Genomic DNA, 24,851 nt, shown 5'->3' on the forward strand with positions numbered 1-24,851 from the left:
TCAATAAATACTCTTTACAAGTGCTCCAATGTTGCTTAATTTATCACAATTTTGATCTAAACTAGAACTTTATTTGAGTAAATACGACCCTCGAAGATTTTTTTTCAAATAGTGCAGCCCGCGAGCATTTTTCTCAAGAAAATTGGCCCGCGAGCTATAAAAGCTGCCGACCGCTGAGTTATACCAAAAAAAATCTTTGATAATATGTTTTTGTTGTATTTTAGAAAGTGTTTCATTTGTGTAAAGGGTTGCCAAATGTTTTTAGCAATTTTTTTAGGTTTAATAAAATTCTTCGAGGTTTTAAATTTACACGTAGTAATGAATATTTTAGTTTAAAATAAAGTTTAAGGTCAAAAACTGTGTCAAATAGTTTATATCTTAAAACTTCTTTAAATGTGTTTTTTAATAAAAAAATTTGATAATGAAAAAAATTTAATTTAAACGATAGAATTTTTGTGTAAAATTTTATTACTTTACATGTAAAAATTATAGGTATTTTTTCAAAACTTCTCAAATTCTAGTTTTTTTTTTCAAAACTTCTCGAATTTCATGTTTTTTTAGCCTAAATTGTTAAATTCCAGTTTTTTCAGGATTCAAGGTTTTTGGCAACCTTGTATGTATCATTTTTCTATTTCTAGGTAATTATTGAAGGCATTTAAAGTTTACACAAAATTTTTATAGCTTATTTCCTTTCAAAATTTTATTAATTATAAATAACTATTTAGTCTGAAGAAAATTCTGTAAGTTAAAAAAAATATGTTTAAGACTTTGGATTTTTTCTGATCTCTAGTTGATATTATCTTCAATTTTACATTTATTTACACTTTTATATTAATAAAAAAGTCATTTAAATTAATCAAATTAAAAATGTTACTGTTTATTTTGATATTTACTTATCAATCACAAATAATACACGTTTAACAACATAAATTATTACTATGAATGATCCAACAATTTATTGCTTTACATTAAAAAAGAACATAAAATGAATATTGATAATTTTTACCAAATACGTCAATGAAAACGAACTAATTTAAAATAAACTTGTGAATGGAAAATTTATTTGGTTTAATAATATTACTTTACTTTATAATAAACACAAAAATTAAAGTTTAGCTAACACTTTATAATTATTAAAAAAAAAAAACTGAACTTGAAATTAAAAAATTACAGGCGGCCAAACAGATTTAAGAACAATAATTCTGAAAAACTTGCTTTAAATTTTAGAATTTTAACATTATATTAAAAAGAAGAACCAAAAAGAAAATAACATACGTTGTATATAAATCCTAAAATAGTTGTACTCAAGAGTTTATAGAACTATTAACATCAAACATTACTACACTAGTGGCAAATTGAAATAATTTTTTTTAATTATTATTGTTCTAAGAAAAAAAACTTAAAACTATTTAAATTTATATTTACCAAATGTTCACTAAATACCAAAGTATTTTGTATCAAAATTATTTAACTACCACAGCGAATTAAATTCAAATTTAAATTTGACGAGATATTTCATGTTCACCTGAGCTACGTCATACACGACATATTCATTGTACAACAGGGATTTCCCCTCTGATGAATCACACTCCACCTGGCAACCCATGGGAACCTCCAGCTGGTTACCTAGCAACTTTTTGTGCTGGCTGGGGTCGGGAACGTACCTCCCCAATCCCTTCACGCTGTGTTTCCCTTTGGGGAGTTTTTTGATGAACTTGGCGTCGTTCAGCTCCAGCCTTGAAGATATTTATTTAAATTCTCCTTAATACTTTACTAATTACATAAATAAAACAATAGATTGTAATGTATATAATAATATAGTTTTAACGACTATGCACATTTACATTATTACATTTAGAAATAAATAATTATATAAGTATATGTCTTTGTATACAATTTGCGATTCTTACTGTATTAATTTGATTAAATTTTCAATTTGTTATAAAAATTTATATTATTTAGCTTAATTTTTTTATGAAGCACCAACTAACTCAAAAATACAAAAACACAGTACTACTTTGATTTATATTACTCACAACTTAAAATACATCCTAAACTTTTTAAATATACACATTGTAAGAAACTAACTCGATACCAAGCAGGGGCGTAGCGTGGGGAGGGACACTGGCGCATGCGTGCCACCCAAAAAAGAAAAATGTAAAAAAGGAATGTAATATCTTTATCCTTTATAGTTTATTTTTTCTGCTTAATTTACCTTTTTTTAACTATGTTTATCTAGTATTCAAAAAGTTAAATGAAATTTTGAATACCAATTAGTGACAAGTTAGGAAAGTACATGTTATTACTCAATATACTGATTCGGTGCGTAATTGCAAATGCGCACCGATGTTGATGAAAAACTCCAAAAGGAAAAATTTTATAAGTTCATTAACTTCATAAGAATTTAGACTCAAAAAGCACGCAATTAATATAGCGCACCGCTGTAGTATAAACTTATGGCAGATTATTTTTCTACAAAAAGTTTACAAAAATACGTCACGCTTAAAGAAAAATTAAACAATTTTACAAATTGGCTTTTTATGCTACATTGTTAAGACTACTGCTAGTTTCAGGGTTCGTGCGCGAAATTTTTTTCATTTAGCCTGACTGAGACCAATTTAGCCTGACATTTTTCAAAGTAAGGAAAATAACCTTTAGAAGTCATTTTAAGTATTGGGGGGCCTTGATTAGTACTATTGTAGTATTCGACTTCAACCAGCTTTATCTCAAAAATATTTTGAGCTTTAAAAATCTGTAAAAAGCAACTCATAGCTTAGTTACAACAATAAAATAAAACTAAATTTTGAAAAAGGTGATTTTCTCCCCTGTGCTCTTAACATAACAAATTCAGTGATAAGTTTTAAAATGATAAATATATTTCTAATTTATTACTAGTGTAAAAATTTAATATATATTACTAAACACAGTTGTTTAATTTAATTAAGCACAAATTAAAAATATTATAACCAGAAGAGTTATAATAAAACGACGTGCATTGTCGTGTTTTTTTAAAATTTAAAATTAAATGCTTAAACACGAGTATTAAAATAAGTAAAAAATGTTTATTATAGTATTTTGACTAATACTTAAACTTAATACATAATTATAAATTCTAAACTCTAAATAAATACAGTGATTGTTGATGTCATATCAGATTTTAAAAGCTTACACTTAATTAAAAAAAAAACCTTTAATATTTTGTTCTTGTAAAGAAAAATGAATTGTACCTAAAAGTTGTACTCCCACAAAACTTAGTACTAATATCCTAAATCTGATTTTTAATGTTGTGGTAATCTTTGATAACTTTAAACAAACAGTTAAATATATGAATAAACTGTTAACAGTTTTAATCTAAAAAATATTTGGTATAAAGCCTTTAATTAGAAATTAAAACAGTTCAACCAATCAAGATCTGAAAAACATAGCTGATGTAAACAAATTTAAACAAACAGCTAAGTTGTTGAACTAAACTGTAATGTTTAAACTGTATTTTTATTATAAATTTTCATAATTATGACGTAAATCTACTCTAAATAAAATAAAGAAGATTCTTAAAAAAAATTTAAGATTCTACAAAAGGTTTTAAGCATTTATTTTTATAAACACTGACTAATTTTGTCTTAAGTAACTAAATCTTTATTTAGAAATAAATTCACATCCCAATTTTATCTTAAAAAGATTTCTCAATTTTTTAATCAAAAATTTTCAAGCAGTTAAACTGAGAAAAACTGAGATTCTCAAATTTTTAAATAAAAAATCTGATTTAGCCTGACGTTTTTCAAAAAAACTGATTTAGCCTGACTTAGCCTGATTTAGCCTGACGCGTACGAACCCTGAGCCAAGTTATTGAACTAAACTGTAATGTTTAAACTGTAGTTTTTTATGAATTTTCATAATTACGACGTATATAACCTACTCAAAACAAAATAATGAAGATTCTTAAAAAAAATTAGAGATTCAACAAAATTTTACAAATACTCACTGATTTTGTCTTTAATAACTAAATCTTCATTCAGAAATAAATTCACATCCCAATTTTATCTTAAAAAGATTTCTCAATTTATTTTTATCAAAAACTTTCAAGCATTTAAACTGAGAAAAACTGAGATTCTCAAATTTTTAAACAAAAAACTGATTTAGCCTGACGTTTTTCTTTTTTTTTTCAAAAAAACTGATTTAGCCTGACTTAGCCTGATTTAGCCTGACGCGCACGAACCCTGTAGTTTTCTGAGCTTTATTTTTGTAAACATACAAGATAAGCGTGTCGGCCTATGAGAAATAAACTTTGTTTGTGATTTTTATTTTAAACAAATACAATCAAATGAATTAAATTTAAAAAGTATACTTTTAACTATTTTAAAAAGTTGTAATAAACTGTAATAACAGTTATAAAGTTGGTCAATTTTAACTTCTGTGTAACTTTATTAAAATTATGTGCAATGAAGTGTTGTTATCACTGTTGTATTGTATATTAAAGAGATTGATATTTTTTTCGTTAATAAAACAGATACTTTCGTTTTATTGGATATAATAATTTTTAAAGATATAAAGTTTACTATAAGTAAAAAAACAATTTTTATTTAGTAAGTTTACATTTTTGCAAGTATAAGTAATTCTAATGAAATTTATACTTTTATATAGTTGTTTAATTTTGTAATATATAAATATTTCTTAAAACAGTTAACGAACTTATTTTACTTAATAAATTTATTTCAATTATATTACTTATAAAGAGTCTTTTTATAGCTAATTACAAAAGTTTTAATTTAGAGGATTTTTTGAGAAAAAAATTTGCACACCCCCTGACCAAAATACCACGCTACGCCACTCATACCAAGGTAAATAATTAATGTTACTTTGCAACTAACAAGTTACAAAAATTAATAATTAATATTACTTAGCGACTAACGTGTTATTAAGGTAAACAATTAACATTACTTAACAACTAACTAATACTAAGGTAAATAATCAATATTACTTAGCAACTAACATGTTACCAAGGGCAACGTCGGCTAGCAACGCATACCCATAAGGTTGCTGGGGCGATGCGTTACAGTAATTGGCAGATTTTGAAACCATGTCCGCAAAGTATATCCCCTTTCCAAACATGTAACCCGTCTGTAAATAAAAAACAATTTTGTTCGAATTATTTTCCATTTTAACTTTAGTAAATTCTAAAAAGTTTTTTGATAAATGTTTAATGATACGTTAAAGATTTGTTAAACTGCTTACTAAAATATCTGAAAAGTTACTTGAAAAGTTTATAGAGGTTTTGCAACATTCTGTTAAAATCAAGTTACAAGGCATAATTAATATTTGACTGCGTTTAATGCACCAAGTACTTGTACATAATTATAAATTTAGAACTAAAAATAAAAAAAACACAATTTGAATTATAAAGTTTTTATTTAATTCGTTTCATTTTATGATAAAACTGATTATGTTTAAAACAGGCAGTGGTTAAAATAAACTAGAACTAGTCTAAAAATGCTTAACATTTTTAATATCGAAATGCCAATAAACACGGTGATTGAGTAAAAGTAAATAATTACAAACATTAATAAAACTTTAATCAATTATTTAGTAACTAACACTGGGAGCTTCTGGTGGTGCGATTCTCAATCCTTGTGACAAAATTCCCGCGTAATTAGTCGTTCTGGAACCGTGCCACAACAACTTGTGGTTCTTCAGCTGTTGAAATGGCTTCGATATCTGTTCTTCGCCTACAATTAATATATAAAAAAAAAATTCAGCTGTAAACATAATTAAAAATATTTATTTAACAACTAAAATTATTTCGACCTATGCTCTTTACTTAATTGTGTGGGGGAGTAACTGTTTTAATAATAATTGATATCTTGTGTACATAAGAAGTTTGAGAGAATAAATGTTAGCAAAAATATAATATATAATTTTAAAGAAAAGAAAAACATATTAAAATGCAATCAGCTTATAACATAATGCATTTACAAGTCAAAAGTTTTGTTATTATCTGTTTTAAACGTAAATACTAAATACTATTAAATAACTATGGTTTATTAGTTCCGAATTCAAGAATAATTAACAACTTAAATATTTGTACTGTTTATTTTAAATTAACTAATTCTAACCATGTCTGTCAATTTTGAATACATCTTCAACAATCAACTTGTATTCATTATGAGTAGATGCGTGTGTCAATTTCGCATATTCACTGATTATCATAAACTCTTTGTTGTTCTTTTCCAATGGCTGTTGATAATTTTAATATATATACATAACACAATAAAACTTACTTGATCATAGTAAAAAAATATACAATTGGATATAATCTAAAAGCCTAAAAATTTTTAACAACAAAGACCATATAAAGGCAAATTTTTAATTGAAAATTTCGTGTTACGAAAGTTATAGTGTTAACTTGTAATCTTAATTTTTTGTTTAGATTTTAGTTTGAAATGGTTTTTACAAACTTATCTTACTTTAGAGAATTTTATCTTGACTACCAGATATTGCTTACAACTTGACAAATTAAGTACTTTTCACATAAAGGATCAAAGTTCTAATAAAAGGGCTTACAAAAAAAACTCTATTTAATGAAACTGGCCATAATATTGTAAGTGTAGATTTTTCTAATGCCTACCTCAACTTAACACATCTTTATTCAAAACTGACCATAATATCACAGCGTAGATTTGTGTAATGCCTGTCCAGCACATCAACTTTTTCTTCGTTATTTTCTGATTTCATGTTCAATATGTTGTAGGCACACTCTATTTCCAACAAATTTTCCACCATACGCGTCTGGTGTAATGATATTTAAATAAAACTTCTTAACTAAGTTTACATTTCGATATATAACTTTATTTCAAGCAATATTCGGTAATATAAAAATAATAATTAACCAATTAAGGCCATAGGGGGGGGGGGTCCACTTTGTTTTTTACAACTTGATCTTATTTTGTAGAATTTAATCTTAGCTATCAGACACTTTTTTCTGCTTAAAAAAACTTGAAGTAATTTTTGAGATATAAGCGATCAAAGAAAGGGCATTCAATAGGTTCCTTATGGAAGGCGAAAACTAAAAATGCGAAAAAAGACTATTTCACTAAAAATCTATCTCCTCCTTCATTTTTTGAGTAATCTTTCTCAAATTTTTACAGAATGTGTATCATTAAACTTTAAAGAGATCTATTGTAGGATTTTTTTTTTAATTTTGAGTAAAAAAAAAATATTGTCAAAAAACTACCCTTTTTTTTAGTTTTTTGTGGATAAATTTTTTATTTTTCAAAATTTCAAAAATTCCAACAATAGATCTCTTAAAAGTATTAAAAGGAACATTTCCTGAAAATTTGAAGTCTCTAGGTCAAAAAATGAAGGAGAAGATAGGTTTTTAGTGAATTTTAAAATTTCTGAGAAAATTGACCCCGAAGAATTTGCGGTCCATACGTTTATATTGGAAAATTTTTACAAAAAGTTAAATATCTCAAAAGTTAAATGATATTTTTGAATTCTGTAAAAACTGGCTTCTAGTTTGTACTTTAAGCTTTCATATAAAAGCCAAAGTTAATTTTAGTAAAAAAAAATGTTGGACCCCCCCCCCTATGGCCTTAATACTTTCGTAGTTGTGAATAATAACAATTTTAAGCGAAATATTTAATTAAATTTATGTGAAAGATGCATGGTTTAATCCTATTTAACTTGTTTTTTTACCTTTAAGTTTACATCTAACAATATTTAATATAATTTTAAACAATAAAAAAGCAGAAACATTTAAAGTAAATTATCCACCATGTGGGGGACTGAAAAAAAATTGTATATATTCTTAAAACATATATTTTTTTTTGTCTGAAACGAAATAAGTTTTTTGTGAACAGACATAAACTTAGTTTTTTTTTATAACAACTTTTAAGAAAACATGCTTTAATGATATCCATTTTAGCTTCTAAGCATTAAAATAACTTTTATCTAGAGTTTTATTTTTTTACTTTTTTTTTTGTATCTGTAATACTTAACTTATTCTTGTTTTTAAACTTTTTAAAAGTAAGTTAATTTCGAGCATACTTACTTTCAATACCAATAGATTTTCTGCTTCATTATTTATTAAAAAAACAATTTTGGATTTTTATAATTAGTAAAAGAAATTCCGCAATTAAATTGAAATACAACAAACTAATATTGTATTAAGTATTTCTTTGATGGCTCAAAAATGTTGAGCTTCCTCTCAAAGGCAAACCCAATCGTAATTTATAAGGATATACTACAGCTACTATAAGCATGGTTGCCACTGATCAAGCTGAGAAAAATTTCCTGACTTTTTACCAAAATTTTCCTGACTTTTCTAAATCAAACTCTTAAATTAAACTTATTTAAAAATACATAATCTAACACTTGAAACTATATAAAGCTTTCAATCTAATTTTAATACAGGTTAAAAACAACAGTTTTTTGCTGAATTCTATCATCAAACTTCCAGTACATCATTTAAAACATCTGTGTATGATTGATGTTTGTAATAAACAGCTCTATCAGCAAAATACTTGTATTATTACCTTATAAACACAGTTTGTCTGAAAAAAGACACAATTTTTTAGCATTTCCTAGCATAAATGTATCTAGATAAACAAACGACATATAAGGAACTTTTACAATTAAAACCAATTACATTTAATAACAAATTTACAATTAATAACGAACTTTCCCAACTAAAATCTTAAAAAAATAATGAACTTTTACAGTTAAAACATTAAAACAATAAAGAACTTAATCAAATACTGTTTTTTAAAATGTATGTACTAAAGTTTATTTTCTATGTTTTTTATTAGCACTTCAACCTCTTCATCTAATGAAAATATGGTTTCCTTCATCTGGTCTGCATTCCGCTTCAGTATACACATTAACTTGTTACATAAAATACTAAACTAACTGCTTAGTTATACAGAACTCAATTATTTACTTAAACAAAAAACACTTTGATTCTAAAATTGTGCTAGATAAACTTTTGTGTATATATCACAGTTTCACTATGGAAGTGTCCTTGCTACAGATCATCAATACTAAAAAGCTTACAAAATCTGCTTGTTCAAGTAGGGTACTTGTTCAATATGTTAATAGAAATTTTTTGCAATTTTATAAAGGATATTTAACTAATTTATACCAGATGAAGGCATTGGAAATAAAATTAAATATTTTTGTAAATTTCTAGGAAAACTTTGGAATCTTTTTTTGACTTTAAAGGACTTTTAATTAATTTTTACCATTTGAAGGCTTTGGAAAACAAGGAATTTTATAAATTTAAACTGACAAAATCTGACTTTTTTTTTTAATTTTATCAAATTTCCTGACTTTTTTTCAAAACCCCTTATTTCTTCCTGACTTTTCCTGACTCATGTTATTAAAAAAAAAATTTCTTGACTTTTCCTGACCGAGTGGCAACCCTGTATAAGGCTGTTCAAAAAGTAGTTTTTTTCTTGGAAGAGAAATAAATAAATGAAAGTCTTTCGATATATTTACTTTGAAGCTACGTGTTGTGCTTTTATAATTTGATGCAGGTAATTTGAAGATATCAAGTACACAAAGATCAGTGACTGCAGTTAAAATGTTATACTACTTTAAGTTACTCTTTTTAGAAAATTTCTTAACTGGTGTAAGTGTATCTATTCAGCGAATCACATTCGTTAAATAAAAACAAAATTTAAGTTACATATTGTGATTTTACAGTGCGACGTTGGCAATTGAGAGTAGTGAGAGAAGCTATCTATTTGGTCATGGTGAGAGAAGCTATCTATTTTGTTAATCTTCATTGTATTTAGTTAATTTTGAGATAATATCGAACCTTGTTGCCAATGAGCTCCTTGTTGTCGAGCATGGGTGGTTGATTGAAACCGAGATCGTGTGGAACCAATGTGTAAAACTTGTTGGTCGCACTCTGCATCTTGCCCCCGCTCAATTCGTTGTCTTCTACTAACTGAAATATTTCAATTGTTTATGAAAAAAATATGTCACTGCTATTGTTTACTATGTAGAAAACTTATTTTAAAACAGAAACAATATTTTGACCGTTTTGTTTTACTCAATAAATAATATACATGTTTTGAATAAAAGCTGAAACAAAATAGTCAAATTATTTTGTTATTTTCTAATTTAATGACTTCAATTGATTGGCAAGTTTTTAAGTTTTCAGTTTCTTTTTTGTTCATTACTTTTAGCTAGTTAAAAAGGTCTTTAATTTTGTTTTCGTCAACGGTATGTATTACTTTCATAGCTTAATTGAGAGCTCGATTTTTTCATTTATTATTTAAAACATCTACATTAACATTTTAAATTAAGTTTTTACCATTATTTCTATTGCATTTAAAACATTCATTATATCTTAGCTTAATTGAGTTCTTTGTGAGATTTACAACATAATATGTGTTGCTACATTAATTAAAATAAGGATATTTAAAGGTTACAAATACACATGTAATAATTACTAAATTGAACAATTTCTTTTACTTAATAACGTTTTTTGTCTAAAAATATATGTTGTTACACTTATCAAAAAGAAAAGACATATAAATTAAACTAATTATTTCACTTACTTGCAATGCTTGGTTGAGTACTTTATAGGCCATATCCAGTTGATTTCTACTGAGTTTTCCAAGTGGCATTTTGTTCAAATCAATCTGTAGTATTTATTATAACAACTTTTACTTTAAACTTTTTTTTTGTTTCAACTAAAATACAATAAATTGTTTAAATGTCTTGAAATATTGAAATAACACTATTTGACTTATAAAATAAAATAAAGCTTACTTGACTTTTTCAACAGAAAAATAAGTATAGAGCTATACTTTCAAAATTAATACAGTTTAAAAGTTTGGCAAAAACAGAATTATAACACACATATATAATGCTTAATACTTCATATATTTAATTGAGAATGTTAATTTTATTTTTACCAATTTTTTCATGGTAACCAAAAATTTAAATGACTTAATTTAAGATAAATTATTTTTTAATTGTTTGGTTGAAAAACTTGTTTTTGTTAAAAAACTAACTGAGTTTTGATAACTTTAAATTAAAACATGGTATTTATCATATTTTTAATAACAAATACTAAATAAAAACATAATTAAATTCAAAACCTCAAATTCGACCATAGTTTTTTTCATATTTTCAATGTCGAATATTGTTTTGATGAGTTTTTGAATTGAGATGTGAAGTTTGGAGTTAGAACCAGCAGAATTCATTACTTCAATCTATAAATTATTATACAAAATAAAATGAGCTTAATGACATTTGTTTTAAATTTAAAAAAGATTTACAAAAAAAATGCTTCATCAAATATATGTGTATATTTGTAGTAAGACCAGCATTTATTAATTACTTATATTAAGCATTTTTTATAGACTAGGACAAAAAATACAGCAATAATTTTCTAAAATGTTATATTTTTTTGAACCTTTTGCTTATCATTTTCTCCGTAGTCTAGATCCAACGGGAAGAATTTGTAAGGATATTTTACAAAATCGTCTGTTCCAAATTCATTTCCTGTGATTTTTTTTATACACGTATAATTTATGTAATTGGTTATTTAAAATGTTTTAATTACAAAACTTACTCACCATTAAAATATATTTATTAATTAAAGAAAAACTCTTAAATTTTTTTAATTATCATGAATTAGTCATCGGTACCTAATTAACAACTTAAATTTATTCAGTGCTTTATTTAGTGTTTTATATATTTATACACAAATAAAATTTTATTATAAACTCTTAAAGTTATTTTTTATCAAAAACAGCTGACACTATTTAAAAAAAGTACAAGGTTGTTGGACTCATTATAATCAGTACTTTAAATAGGTATGTATGACATATTTTTTCCGCTAGTACTAACATTTAATACTTTTTCAAGACTCCGAATTTTTTTACAAGCTTAACTTAATGTCTACAGTTATTGTTAATTAATTGTTATTTAACCTGTTTTATCTTCATAGAGAGCAAGAAAGTGGTTCTTAGCGCTATCTAGCGAATAAAACTGATCGTTCTTCTTTCCTCCAATTGCGGTTCCGACTCTGCCCCAAGCTCTGAATACAAACCATCTGAAATTTATAAAAATATATCAATTTACAAACTAAATTTCATCATAAAATTACCTGAAACATGTAGTAGTAACTTAAATTCAATACGACTTTTAATTTAAAGTTTTTCTTATAAATTTTTATATATAGGTATACAGCAAAGTATTATAAGATTCTACAAAAATAATAGTTTTGAAACTATATATTGGCATACTCCATATATAAAGATGAACATTCGGTTAAGGCGAACACATTTTTGAAAACTTTAAGCACATAAGTTTTACATAAAACATTACACAAGAAATAACATAACTTTCTGAATGTTATTAAGAATTAATGTACCAGGAAATAGGCCACAACTTAGTAAGCAAAAAACAGTTTACTCATTGTTGTTAGTGTATTTTTATATGTTTTTTTTTCTAAAACAAAATAAGTCCATAGACTTAAATCCACAACTTTTTTTACAAGTTAACCTGATTTGTAAAGTTTTATCATGGCTTTTATACATTTTAACCACTTGATGAAAAACAAAATAACTTTCGAGCTATAAGCAATCAAACTAGGTTTGTTGTAGAAGGCAAAAACAAAAAAACAGCAAAAAATAATATTTCACGAGAAATATTTCTTCTCCTTTAGTTTTTAACTAATATAATTCAAATATTTCAGAAGTCCATTACCAATATTTAAAATTTTTCAACATAGAATTATTTGTTTTTTAATCAAAACTTTTTACATTTAACATTTCTAAATTTATACTTTAAAAGTCTTTTAAAGTATAAAAATTGTATCCTTACAATCTTAAGTCTTTAGTTTAATAAATTAAGTAGTAGATAGGTTTTTAATGTATTTTTTAATTTATGAGAAAACTGATGATGAAAAACTTATGGTTTATAAATTTGTATTAGAAAATTTTAACAAAAATTACTATATCTCAAAAGCTAAACTAAGGTTTTACATTCTACGAAACATGGCAACTAGTTTTTACTTCAAGCTTATATATTAGTCAATTTTATTTTATTTTTTAATATTAAACCTTTGTCACCTCCCTCTTCCCTTAACATGTTTCAAATAAAAACAAAATTAATACATAAAACAATATATGGTTATTTATTATAGTTGATACCTGTTTTGGTCTTAAACTTTCACTAGTTGCAGTTTGTAAAAAAATAATCACTAAAAATCCAAACATATTTATAATACATATATTTAATACAGCTGTAATAAGCTTTTCTACATTTAAATGCCACTAGTTGAGGTATGTAATAAGAATATAATCACAAAAATTAAATTTGAAAACATTTAACTATTGTTGATAAAAACCTGTTTCTATCTTCAACTTTCAGTAGTTGCAATTTGTAGTAAGAATTGAATCCCTTTTTAACATCAACCATGGACAATGTTGCTGTGTATTTCAAATTGCCTTCCTTCACTACGTGCGTATCTTCCTAAAAAATTTTTAATTTGACTTCAATGTTTGTCATACTTTTAGCTTAACACTGAAATCAAACACTAACTGTTATTAATAAAATTTAAGTTTTAGTTAACATCCATGTATTCTTGTTATTAAGTAATTAATTAAATCAAGAAAACTAACACTTAAACCTGCTTATAATTAATTTATTAATTCATCAAAAATAACATCTAAACTTGCATACTTTTAATCAACTAAATAAAACTAAATACATAACTTTTTTTCGTGTAAAGTAAAATAAATATATAACTTATATTTATTTGATAAAATTAACATTAATACATATTGTTTATTAAATTTTTATTAATTAACACAAATACATAATTTTTAATTTTTAATTTAATAAAACAAACATCAATATCGGCTTGAGGGTCGACAGCTGCTCCATTCGTCACAACGAGTTTCTGTTTCTTCGCTCCGTTTGATATGTTCTTATCTGAATTTTTTTAATATAAAACTATTAAAATCATACAAGTTTTATCTTTAGACAACATTAAAAACATGCATTTTTTTAAATATTACTTTACTGTACAATTATCAAAAATAATGAAAATATATGTTTATACTACAAAAAACTATCAAAAAAATATTGAATCTATTTAAACAAAAATAATGATACCGTCGTATATTTATAAATAATCAACTAAGATGAAAACAATAAAATTAACCTTCTTCCTTCATAAGTCGTTTTTGTGCTTGTGTCATCACGGTTTTCTGTAAAAAAATATTATTAAATAATGTTGAAGATCATAAAGTCTTAAAATAATTAATCTTAAAACTTTAAGTTGTTCAAAAATTACCTTAAAAGTTTGGTAATGATATCTTAAGTGTCTAGGGTGTATAGTTCCAAATACTATTTAAATAAGGATAACAATCCAAATACAAATATCTAGATAATATTATAACAATTTATTACCTCACTACCCCATCCACAAATATTATGCTTCTTTACAACATCAGCGAGTTGTTTCTCCTCTTCGATCTTGTCTACGTCATCAAGAAAGTTGACGTCCAACACAAACACGTCACTTAATTGCGCGTCCTTCACTTTACTGCTATTTTGTTTCACGAATTCTGCAAAAACTAGTTATTAAAAATGTTAGTGAATATGATTTAATTATGTTGTACGTTTTCAACTTTCCTACTTGATTGTTGAGGAATAAATAACTTATTAATTTCTCAATTAACATTAACCTGAAAAAAAAATATTATTTTGACTTAAAACTTAACGTTTATATGAACTAAATGTTTTAAATTACGTAAGCATGCTAAAGAGTTATTTATTGTATTTTGTGTAAGATTTTTTTTTGTTTTATAAATAAATTACCAGGTTTTATCTAAAAATACTAGGTTTGGCCTGTAAAAAATTCAGCTGTAAAAAAAATAGATATTATTATTTATTTTACATTATCACAGAGGATTCACACCCTCTTTTAAAATATTAGACATGGACAGATTTATTTGGTAATCTTAACTGACTTTAACATAACTGAATGTTTAGGTACAAACGCATGATATGATAATTTGCGTTTGTTTAAATGTTACGTCACAAAAGCGTTATAATGCACGGTAGGGTTATTGTAGGAGTTTTTTTTAAAGTGAATTTAATTAGAACTTGATTAAAATGACAATGGCTGTTTGCAAAATAAATGTTTTAAATTAGTATATATTTTTACAGTAATTAAAATTGCTGAATTATGTAAAAAATTTGTTATTTGTCAAAACTACTTTAAAAAACTAACGATAAATTAAATAAAACACAAACTAAATTTTGAACTACACGGTAATGTAAAGTAAGTTGACTACTTGATTAGGTGCGTATCTTATTAATTTTTAAAACCAGTTTAAAATATTAATCTTACCATGAATTTTCAAATACCTTTATTTGGAGTAATTAGAACTAATTGGTCGCTAGTATTTTTTTCTAATCATAATAACAACTAAATACCTTTTTTTAATCAGAATTCAATATACAAAATTAGCAGCAGTCTAGTAGCGTGCAAATTTTATAAATCATTTTTTACTTTACGTTGAATTATAACAACCTTCACTAGATATACAGTAGTGAGCACTGCTGGGTTGCGTGCAAATTTTCCCTCCCATTCTTTCCACCATCGATTTTATTTCTGCGTTGTTTTTGCTCAACTTTCCAAACTTGCAGATTTTCTTACCCTTCAACGGCTTTATTTTCGGTCTGTTTTTTATGTTAAAATTTTAATTATTTATTTCATTAGCTGTATAGTAAAAACTTATTATATTGAAATTGATTACTTGTCAAAATTAAATATTTATGTTCAAAGGTATTAGCTACTTATTTCGATTTTGAAACAAAAAAAATTTAAATTCTTCAAATTACAGAAATCTGTAGTCTACTTCAAGCTTCTAAATACTACCTTCTACCTTTTTTATAACAAAAATAGTGTTGTTTTTTAGATTCTATTAAATTTGATTTCTAAATATAACTAAACTATAGTTGTCCTTACATATAAAAAACTATTATACTTAAAATCTTAACATACTTCCATAAACTGTATAATAAAATTTTAGAGTTAATTAAACAACTCAAATATAATTATAAACTAGTAAGTACTAATCAGTTTCAACAGTTTTAATTTGAAAAATCAAACTAGTTATTAACATTAAAAAGTACTTATTTAATAAACTAACTTGTATGCAAAGAGTCTTTTCAAGACAATCGGTTTGTGTTTCTCTCTATAAAAAATATTTATTTTTAAGATGTATTTTATCTTTAAAATTTAATTATTTTTTTTAATTATTGTACAATTTACCACGTTTCGATACGTATTTAACAAATACAAAGATAAGTTATTTTGAATACAAATCAGTACATTAGAAAAAAAAATATTTCAACTAAGTTAATTTTTTAACTAAATAATATGCAACAGTAAGTTAATAATACTCATAAAATAAGTTAAATCATGTGTAATATAAAAACGAACAACAAAACATTATATAGGACAACAAAGCTATTTATATTTATTACAAGTCATTTAAAAAAACCTTGAAACATAAAAATTTGAAAAAGAAATATTGTCTAATGATTTACTTAAGTTATAATCTGATTAATGGTTTTTTTAAATCAATTAATCAGTTTGTTTAGTAAAGCAATGATAAAACTAACAGAAAAATGTTTTTTAATGACATAAAAACATATAGACAAACTAAAAGTAATAAAATATAAAATAATATTAAACTATGTTTAACATAATAAACAATAAAAATAAACAAACAAGTTACTTAATAACAATAAAACAATTAACGCACAATAAATAATATGAAATAATTTTTAAACTAGCAACAATAAAAAAGTTGTGTCTATTTTAACAACATTTTAACAAACCATAACAATTTAATACTAGTCAATAGCAATAAAAAAAACTAAAACTAAAATTAGATATTATTGTAATGATTAAATATGTGTAACGACAATATAACGGTTTAAAACTAACAGATATTTTTCATTTGAAAAATTATGTTTACAACTATACTAAACTAATGGCTCATTATATTTTTAAAATTATAAGTGAGACAAGAAGTGATGTCGATTTGATTAAAGTTTTATTCACAATATTAATAAAATATGAATGCTACTTATTCAAAACAAAAGTGTATAAATAAATAATTTACAATTCAAATACAAAAGTTACAAAAACAAACAAAAGGGTATAAATAAATAAATATTAATTCCAAAAAAGAAGACGTAACATGTTTTTTGAACTTTTCACGTGTTTATACGAAACAAAAATAATTTAAAAATATTAAAATCATAAAGAATAGTAAATACCCATAATAAAAAAACCGACAAAATTTGTATCTCTGCTTTAAATTTTCAAAAGAATATTTGAAACAAAAAAGTACAACTGTATCATTAAAAATATCCAATAAAACTCACAAGAAGCTATATTTTTCCTTCAAACTTTTCACGTGTTTCCACTTGGATCTGGAGGCGTCCATGCAGCTTCGTTCGCATGACGACCACTCTGACACCCCGTTGCACTTGTAACTGTGCTCCCCGGCAACCAACTGCCCGTCGCCGCATTCCTGACATCTCTGCAGGGCTCCGAACATCAAACCGTCAGCCACACGGTTCAGGATCTGAATATCAATGCTTATTTGATGACTATTATTTTTTTTAATTGATAACACGGTTTCAGGTACTAGGATTAAATAATTAATAAATATATGAATATTTAGCTGATTATATTTTCATTTTAAGTACTAATAAATATTTTAAATCTTAACCTTACCATTATATATTTCAGCTACACGGTTCTAGATGATTTGATGTTTATAAATATTTAATGAATTAATTTAACGATAGATGTTTTCAAATGCTGTTTTTTAACTAATTTAGTTTAATATCCTTTTACATTTCATTTATTTGCTCAAACTAATAAATTTAAAAAAATAGTTTGATGTTTATTATGACAACTATTTATAAAATAAAACAATTTAACAATATGATTAAGGGTTAAGTATTTGAAAATATAAGCTAATATTTTAACTAAAAATAGACTATAGGCAGAAGCTGTAAAATACGTTTATCAATAAAACTGCCTATTCGTGATTGTTAATTTTGATGTCAAAAAAAACAATGAAATAACAAACCCTGTCTATTCCCTTGGGTACATCCTGATCGTTAACTTCTAGCATCTTTATCAACTCGTTCTTGCTAACTTCCACCTTCTTCAAAGCGTCAATTATCTTCCAAAGTTTGTCAGTTTGTTTCTTCATCTTCAGTTTGTGATCCTTCTCTTCTTGTGTCTCTTGTGTTGATTGAGTATGTTGCTTCCTCTTCTTTTTGCTTATAGGATATTTTTTCAATTACTTTTTTTAATAAATTTTATGTTGACTATTGTTATTTTTTTAACTATAATTTCAATAATCACTTTATTTCTTTTTTGTTGCTAGTTTTTTTCTTTTTCTTTATTACTTTTATATGCTTTACTTTATGTTTATACAGGTGTATTTTGGTTTTAAAAATACTTTTATTCTTGAACTAGATCTTTATTTCAAACAAAGAAAGAAAGTCTAATTTAGACTGAGATACCACCAGATCTATTTTTTTGTAGCTTTGTATCTGCTTTCTATTTTTGTTTTACTGTTTATTAATTTATTGTCACATATAAAACAAGGACTAATGTTATAAAATACATCTGTTTTATTTAAATTTTTATTATTTTCACTTTAAGTGTTGCTAATCTTTTAAGCAAAAAAATTGTGAGTCTGGTTGAGATTATGGGAAAATTTGTTTGATTGGGATACTATTCTTTCATTAACTTTATCAAATTTTTAAAGCTTGTTAATAACTTAAATTAACTTGCTTTGTGTGATGTATTTTAACTTAGACTAATTTAGCATTTACTTTATTTCCCCTAAATACTTTCCTAAAACTTTTCTAATTGTTAAACTTTCCACTATAACCAATTAATTTTTATAACAAAATCAACTAGAAACTACCTTACAAAAACCTAAAATTTAAAAAACCAACATTTTTTTGTTGAAGACATCGGTTAAAGTCTTTTTGTCACAGGAATCAATTGATCCCCACCCAACCATCATATCAACCTGGTAATCACCATCCTTCCATTGGCATTCCAACCTTCTCTTGATGAAACATCCCACGTGGTGCCATCTGATAATAACTAGTAAATTAAAAACTAACAAATTATTTTTTGTTTTCAACAACACTTCTATATTCTTTTGTTAAGACAATCTAAATGGTGCTGATTTAAAAAAAAATTGAATGACAAATTTATAATGTGTACTACGTGGTGCCATCTAATTTGTGGTGAAATGTAAATTAAATATATTTTCCGATCACTTTCTCATTTAATATAACAATAAGCTAGTTTTGTGTTCTGATCTCTTAACAGAGTACTAGTAGAAATTATATCAGGGTTTCGTAAAGGAGTAGGTATCAAAAATGCAAAAAGGGACACTTTTGCACAAAGATGTATTTCCAAGAATTAGACTTTTTTTAACTAATTAATATATTATTTTAAACTATCACTGAAACTCCTTACCTTGAACAGTAACTTTTTGTTTAGTTATATTTATGTTGTTTCTCTTTTTCTTAAATTTTACTATCATTGTTATCTCTAACCTTTTGATCGTTTTTTTTTTCATTATTTCTTTTTTAATTACTATCACTTTTACCCCTAACCTTACCCATGATTAGTTTTTTTTGTTATTAAATTTGGTTTTTTTTTTCTGTTCAAAATTGACCCTTTGTGCAGAAGTGTCTTTATGCAGAAGTGACTCCTCGCGCTAAACTGAACCCATTTCCTTCTTAAATAGGGCAGCCAATATTGCCCCCTTGAAGGAAATGATTCATTTCCTTACCACTTAAAGACAATTCTAGTTATCAGGGAGCAATAAGTGGTTGAGAAACTTCAATCACTGTATCAAACTCACTTTGTTAGGCATGACACATTAAGAAATTTTAACACTAATAACTAACGCTTAATCATAATTTTAAAGAATTTATTTTTCTCAAGTAGTAAATGACTTAACTAAATGAATTTGTATAGATATTTGCAGGTGTTAAAACCCATGAACAAGACCCAAGCAAACCTACTTCAAAAAATACAACTAAACTATTGCTATGATTTTTAAACACATATCACTCCTTTTCAAGAACTAACAATGCAAAGAAAATTATTTCTTATCATTTTAAAACCCACCTATCAACGAGGCCAAGTTGTGGTTTTTCGGGGTGAATTTCCTTGTGGGATATCCTGATTTCGTCCTTTTCTATCTTCTCCATGCACAACCTGCACAAACTCCTGTTTGAAAGCGCGTACTGGATCACAAACATGTTCAATTTCCTCTTCTTTGGCTTGCCTGCATTGAAATTGATGATGTGTTGAAATTAGTGTGCTATGATTGATGTTTGTACATTATACTGGTTCTGGCTATTGTAAGGGGAAGTCATATACATAAGGAGGTCAATCACTTTTCATAAGGGCATAGGGGGCCCAACTTGATTTTTTTAAGTTGATCTTATTTGGTAGATTTTAATTCAAGTTATCAAACGTTTTTAACCGCTTAACAAAATTTAAATTAATTTTTAGGACATAAGCTATCAAAACCAGTGTCTTTTATAGGTTCTAAATGGAAGGCGCAAATTAAATCACAAAAAATGGCTATTTATCTTAAAATCTATTTTCTCCTTCTTTTTTTAGCCATTCTTCTTAAAATTCTAACTCTAAGTCAATTACTAATATTTAAAACGATTTAATACAGGAAAAATTTATTTTATTTAGATATATAAAAATTTTATACTAAAATATTTTGTTTTTTTATTGAGTTCTTTTACTTTTTTAATAACTTAAAAAGCCCAACATTAAAAGTTTTTTAAATCATAAAAAGAATGTTTTTTAAAAATTTAAGGTTTTTAGCTCAAAAAAGGAAGAGATAGATTTTTAGTGAATTTTAAAACTTCTGAGAAAACTGACCCTTAAAAATTTGCGGTAAAGAAATAACGTTTGTATTGGAAACTTTTTATCAAAATGTCTATATCTCAAAAACTAATTAAAATTTTTATATTCTCAGAAAACTGAGTTGTAGTTTGTACTTCAAGCTTTTATATAAAAATCTTTGTTAATTTTTGTAAAAAAAATGTTTTGGGTCTACTTATAGTTTAGAGTTAAGCTAACTTAAGGTAAAAAACTGTGTTAAATACAGTATAAAAACATTGAAAAGATACTGTAAGGCTACTTTAAATATGTTTTTTAATAAAAGAAATTTTGATGATGACGAAAAAAATTTATTTATATGATAGATTTTTTGAGTCAAATTGAAATTTTACCACTTAACATGTGAAAATTGTTAAAATTACAGGTTTTTTTAGTGATTTTTGTTTGCAATTCCAGGTTTTTTTTTTTGCCTAAATTGTCAAACTCCAGGATTTTCAAGTTTTTTCCAGGTTTCCAGGTATAGTGGCAACCCTGATTTATATTGTCAATAATTCAAAAGTTGTTTTAAATATTTACAACATAATAAAAATAACTGGTAGTTTTAATTATTTGTGTAAAATAAATATAAATCTAAAAAATAATTTACTCCCCTGTATAGCCTTAGCCTTGAAACATCAAACTTAGGCTGATTAGTAAGCTTTTAAGTTATATTATTTGGTAGAATTGGTAGAAATATTGGTAAAAATGATGGGCTTCTTAAATGAAGAAACAATTAAGTGTCAAAATAGTATTTATTACTGGTAGTAAAAATCTAAACATTTTACAATTGTTTTAGAAAATGAAGCTCACCTTTTATAAAAACTATAATGTTTGGCAAAATATTTAAACAAGCTATATATGAGTATTTATACACTCAGTGTTTGTAGACTAATACCATAAAAACTATACTTACCGCCAACACCATTAATTTGTGCAATTATCTTGTCCTGATCAGAGGACCTGAGACTGTTGAAGTTTTCTATTTCATCTGTCTCAAACACATGAAACTTGCCAAAGAAACAAGAAAAATGATACCAGTTTGGTTGCTGTCAAATAAAACAATAAATCAATAAGTTTAATATAGCTCTTATGGTAAAAACTAGTTTTTTAAGTAAAAATTATCTTTATATGTACATTAATACCATATAAGGGATGAATGTTATTGTTTTTTTCAGGGTTGCCTCTCATTTTTAAAAAATTTTTTTCAGGTTTTCCAAAATTCTTCCAGGTTTTTAAAAGTACACATTTTTAGGCCTATTTTTAGTTTTAAGTTAATTTTTATTAAAGAAACCGTGTTAAATAGAATAAAACATTGAAAAGTTACTGTAAAGATACTTTAAATGTGTTTCAAATAAAAAAAAAATTTGATGATGACAAAAAGTCTTAATTATATGATAGATTTTTTGTGTCAAATCAAAATTTTACAATGTTAAATTTATAAAAAATTCCAGGTTTTTTGATCAAATTTCCAGGTTTTTTTCAAATTTTCTTAAATTCTAGGTTTTTCCAGGTTTTTTTAGCCTAAATTGTCAAATTCCAGGTTTTTCCAGGTAAAGTGGCAACCCTGTTTTAAATAAACAACATTGCTTTACTTATTTAAAAAAAAAAGTTGTATAAACTATTAGTGATTAAATTACTTGGATAAAATAGACTTTGAAAAATTTCCCAATTCAAATGCAAAAACAACAACTTTTACTTGTAACTTTCATAAAAACTAAACTTTGAAATTCACTAAAAAAATTGTACCTTTTCTATCTACAAGGATACCGATGATCTCTCAAAAGTCACTATCTAAGTTTTTTTTTGATGATGGAATTTGTCTGACAGCTAGGATAAAACTTAACAAAATAATAAGAGCTTCATAAAAAACTTAAAGAGCACAAAATAACCATTTAAAAAATACTGAATTATACAATCAAACCTATCTATGTAAAAATAAAAAAACAACTTAGAAACATTTTATATAAGTAGATTTAACATACGATAGCTTATTAAACTTTTAAAAGCTAGAAATAACAAATATAATCATCAATAAAGTAAAATAAACTTGTTAAGCTTGTTTAACATATTCTAAGAACTTTACCAACTTAAAGATTTTGTCTTAGTTAAGAGCTCATTACAATTTAAAATATTAAAATTTTAATAACATATAAAAAATAAAACTGAGAGAGTTTAAAAGAAACCATATCAAAGACATATAAAACTGACTACCTTAAAGATATTCTTTTCTCCAAATTTGAAAACTTTTTAAAATTATAACATCTAACTTGAGCCAGTGATTATAAACTTCGAATAACAATTTTATTTTTCAAAAGTTAAGTTTGTATAATTTTTTTACTACGAAATATTTCTTAAATCAACAAAAAGTTTTTAATGATTTACAAACAAATACCTCAAAGTTAACGTGTCTAGCACAAAACTTAAGAATAAATATGTTTTGACCTTCTTTTGTAAAAAATAGTTAAAATATCCCTATCTATAAACTAAACAGATTTCAAAAAATCTGTCTATATCTCAGAAATTAGTTAGTATACAAAATTAAAAACTCTAAGTTCATAAAATTTAAACATTACAGAGTGGCAACTGATTTGTTAGAAACTACACCAATTTAAAAAAAAAAAATTGTTTTTTTTTACAAAAATAGAATGAAGTCAAAATACATCTTTCATTGTATAAGTCTACTAAAATACTATTTACTAGTTTGTGCATTCCCTGTGGAAACCTATTAGAGTTTACAACAGAGTTGCCACTCTTTGAGTCAAGAGTGACCTTAAACTGTCCTGAGTCATCTTTAGATTTTTTAAAAACACTTTTTTGAAATAATGTGTGAATTGTTTTAAATGTGTTGTAAAATTAAAAAAAAAACAAAAAGAAATAAATAACACAAGAAATAAATACAAATAAGCTTTTACAAATAAATTTTTGAAATTTTTTTATATGAATATTAAAATACTGTTTTGTAATATGCTACTTTACTGATTGCTACATAGAGATAATTTATACTATTTTGTATACACAAAAAAGTTGTTTTTTATAAACACTATTCAATACTCAACTATAATTAAAAGTCTTTGAAAAAAGTTTTCACTTAAAAAATTTTTGAAAAATTATTTTTTTTCTTTTAAAAATTCTTAGATGCTGGTAAAATTTTGAACTCAACTGGTTGCTACATTATTGTATTTGTTGCTTTTTTAATGATAATACCTTAAAAGTAGTATAGTACTTTATTTGTAATTTTTTAAAACTCTATGGTTCAATACCTATTTAACTGTGATATTTTATATTGTCGTTTTATTTTCAACAATCGGTAAGAAATATGTAATCATCCAATTTTATTAATTTAAATTAAACTAACCACTCCATCAAAATGACTGGACTGTACCAAGTGGGCAATTCTCAGGACACCCTGGTCTATTTTCTCTCTACATGACTTACATGATGCCCTCGAACTTTTGGAATATTCTGCCAAGTATTGTTTTCTGTCCATATCTTATTTAATACAAATTATTGAAAATTGAACTAATAATTTGTTTAAACGTTGAAATGTTGCTACACCCGCCAAAAGTCTTGTTTAGTTACAAAATGTCTTTTATCGTTTAAACACGTGTTAATTTTAATAGTAAGTTATAAACAAATAAACTGAATTTGAGTGATCTACCAAATCCTATTTTAAAAAATAGATTCGCATCTGATTTGAGTTTTTAAAACGATCAATAGCTGTTTTTTTAACATCAATTTGTAAATAAAAATCATACTTAATTTATAAAAAAAAGTTTCTATAAAAAGATACATAAAATCTAATGCCTAAACAAGTTTAAAGTTAAAATGTTTTTACAAATTATAGTTGATGTAT

General features: G+C 25.1%; 1 protein-coding gene across 1 annotated transcript; it reads right to left on the reverse strand.

Annotated features, from left to right (window-relative positions):
- Positions 1-1,471: 1,471 nt before the first annotated feature.
- LOC145841629 (poly [ADP-ribose] polymerase 1-like) lies at positions 1,472-24,485 on the reverse strand. Its single transcript, XM_082948982.1, has 22 exons — positions 24,354-24,485; positions 21,903-22,044; positions 20,225-20,384; positions 19,030-19,173; positions 18,147-18,342; positions 17,431-17,633; positions 16,185-16,229; positions 15,563-15,711; positions 14,434-14,591; positions 14,186-14,231; positions 13,871-13,953; positions 13,367-13,491; positions 11,946-12,067; positions 11,426-11,514; positions 11,109-11,222; positions 10,563-10,646; positions 9,815-9,946; positions 6,655-6,783; positions 6,111-6,231; positions 5,593-5,723; positions 4,991-5,118; positions 1,472-1,736 (listed from the first exon to the last, which is right to left on the reverse strand). The coding sequence occupies exons 1-22, from the start codon at positions 24,483-24,485 to the stop codon at positions 1,472-1,474; spliced, it is 2,898 nt and encodes a 965-aa protein (XP_082805108.1).
- Positions 24,486-24,851: the final 366 nt, after the last annotated feature.

This window comes from Thalia democratica, chromosome 7, assembly GCF_965202585.1.
Source record: "Thalia democratica chromosome 7, ktThaDemo2.hap1.1, whole genome shotgun sequence".
Classification (NCBI taxonomy): domain Eukaryota; kingdom Metazoa; phylum Chordata; class Thaliacea; order Salpida; family Salpidae; genus Thalia; species Thalia democratica.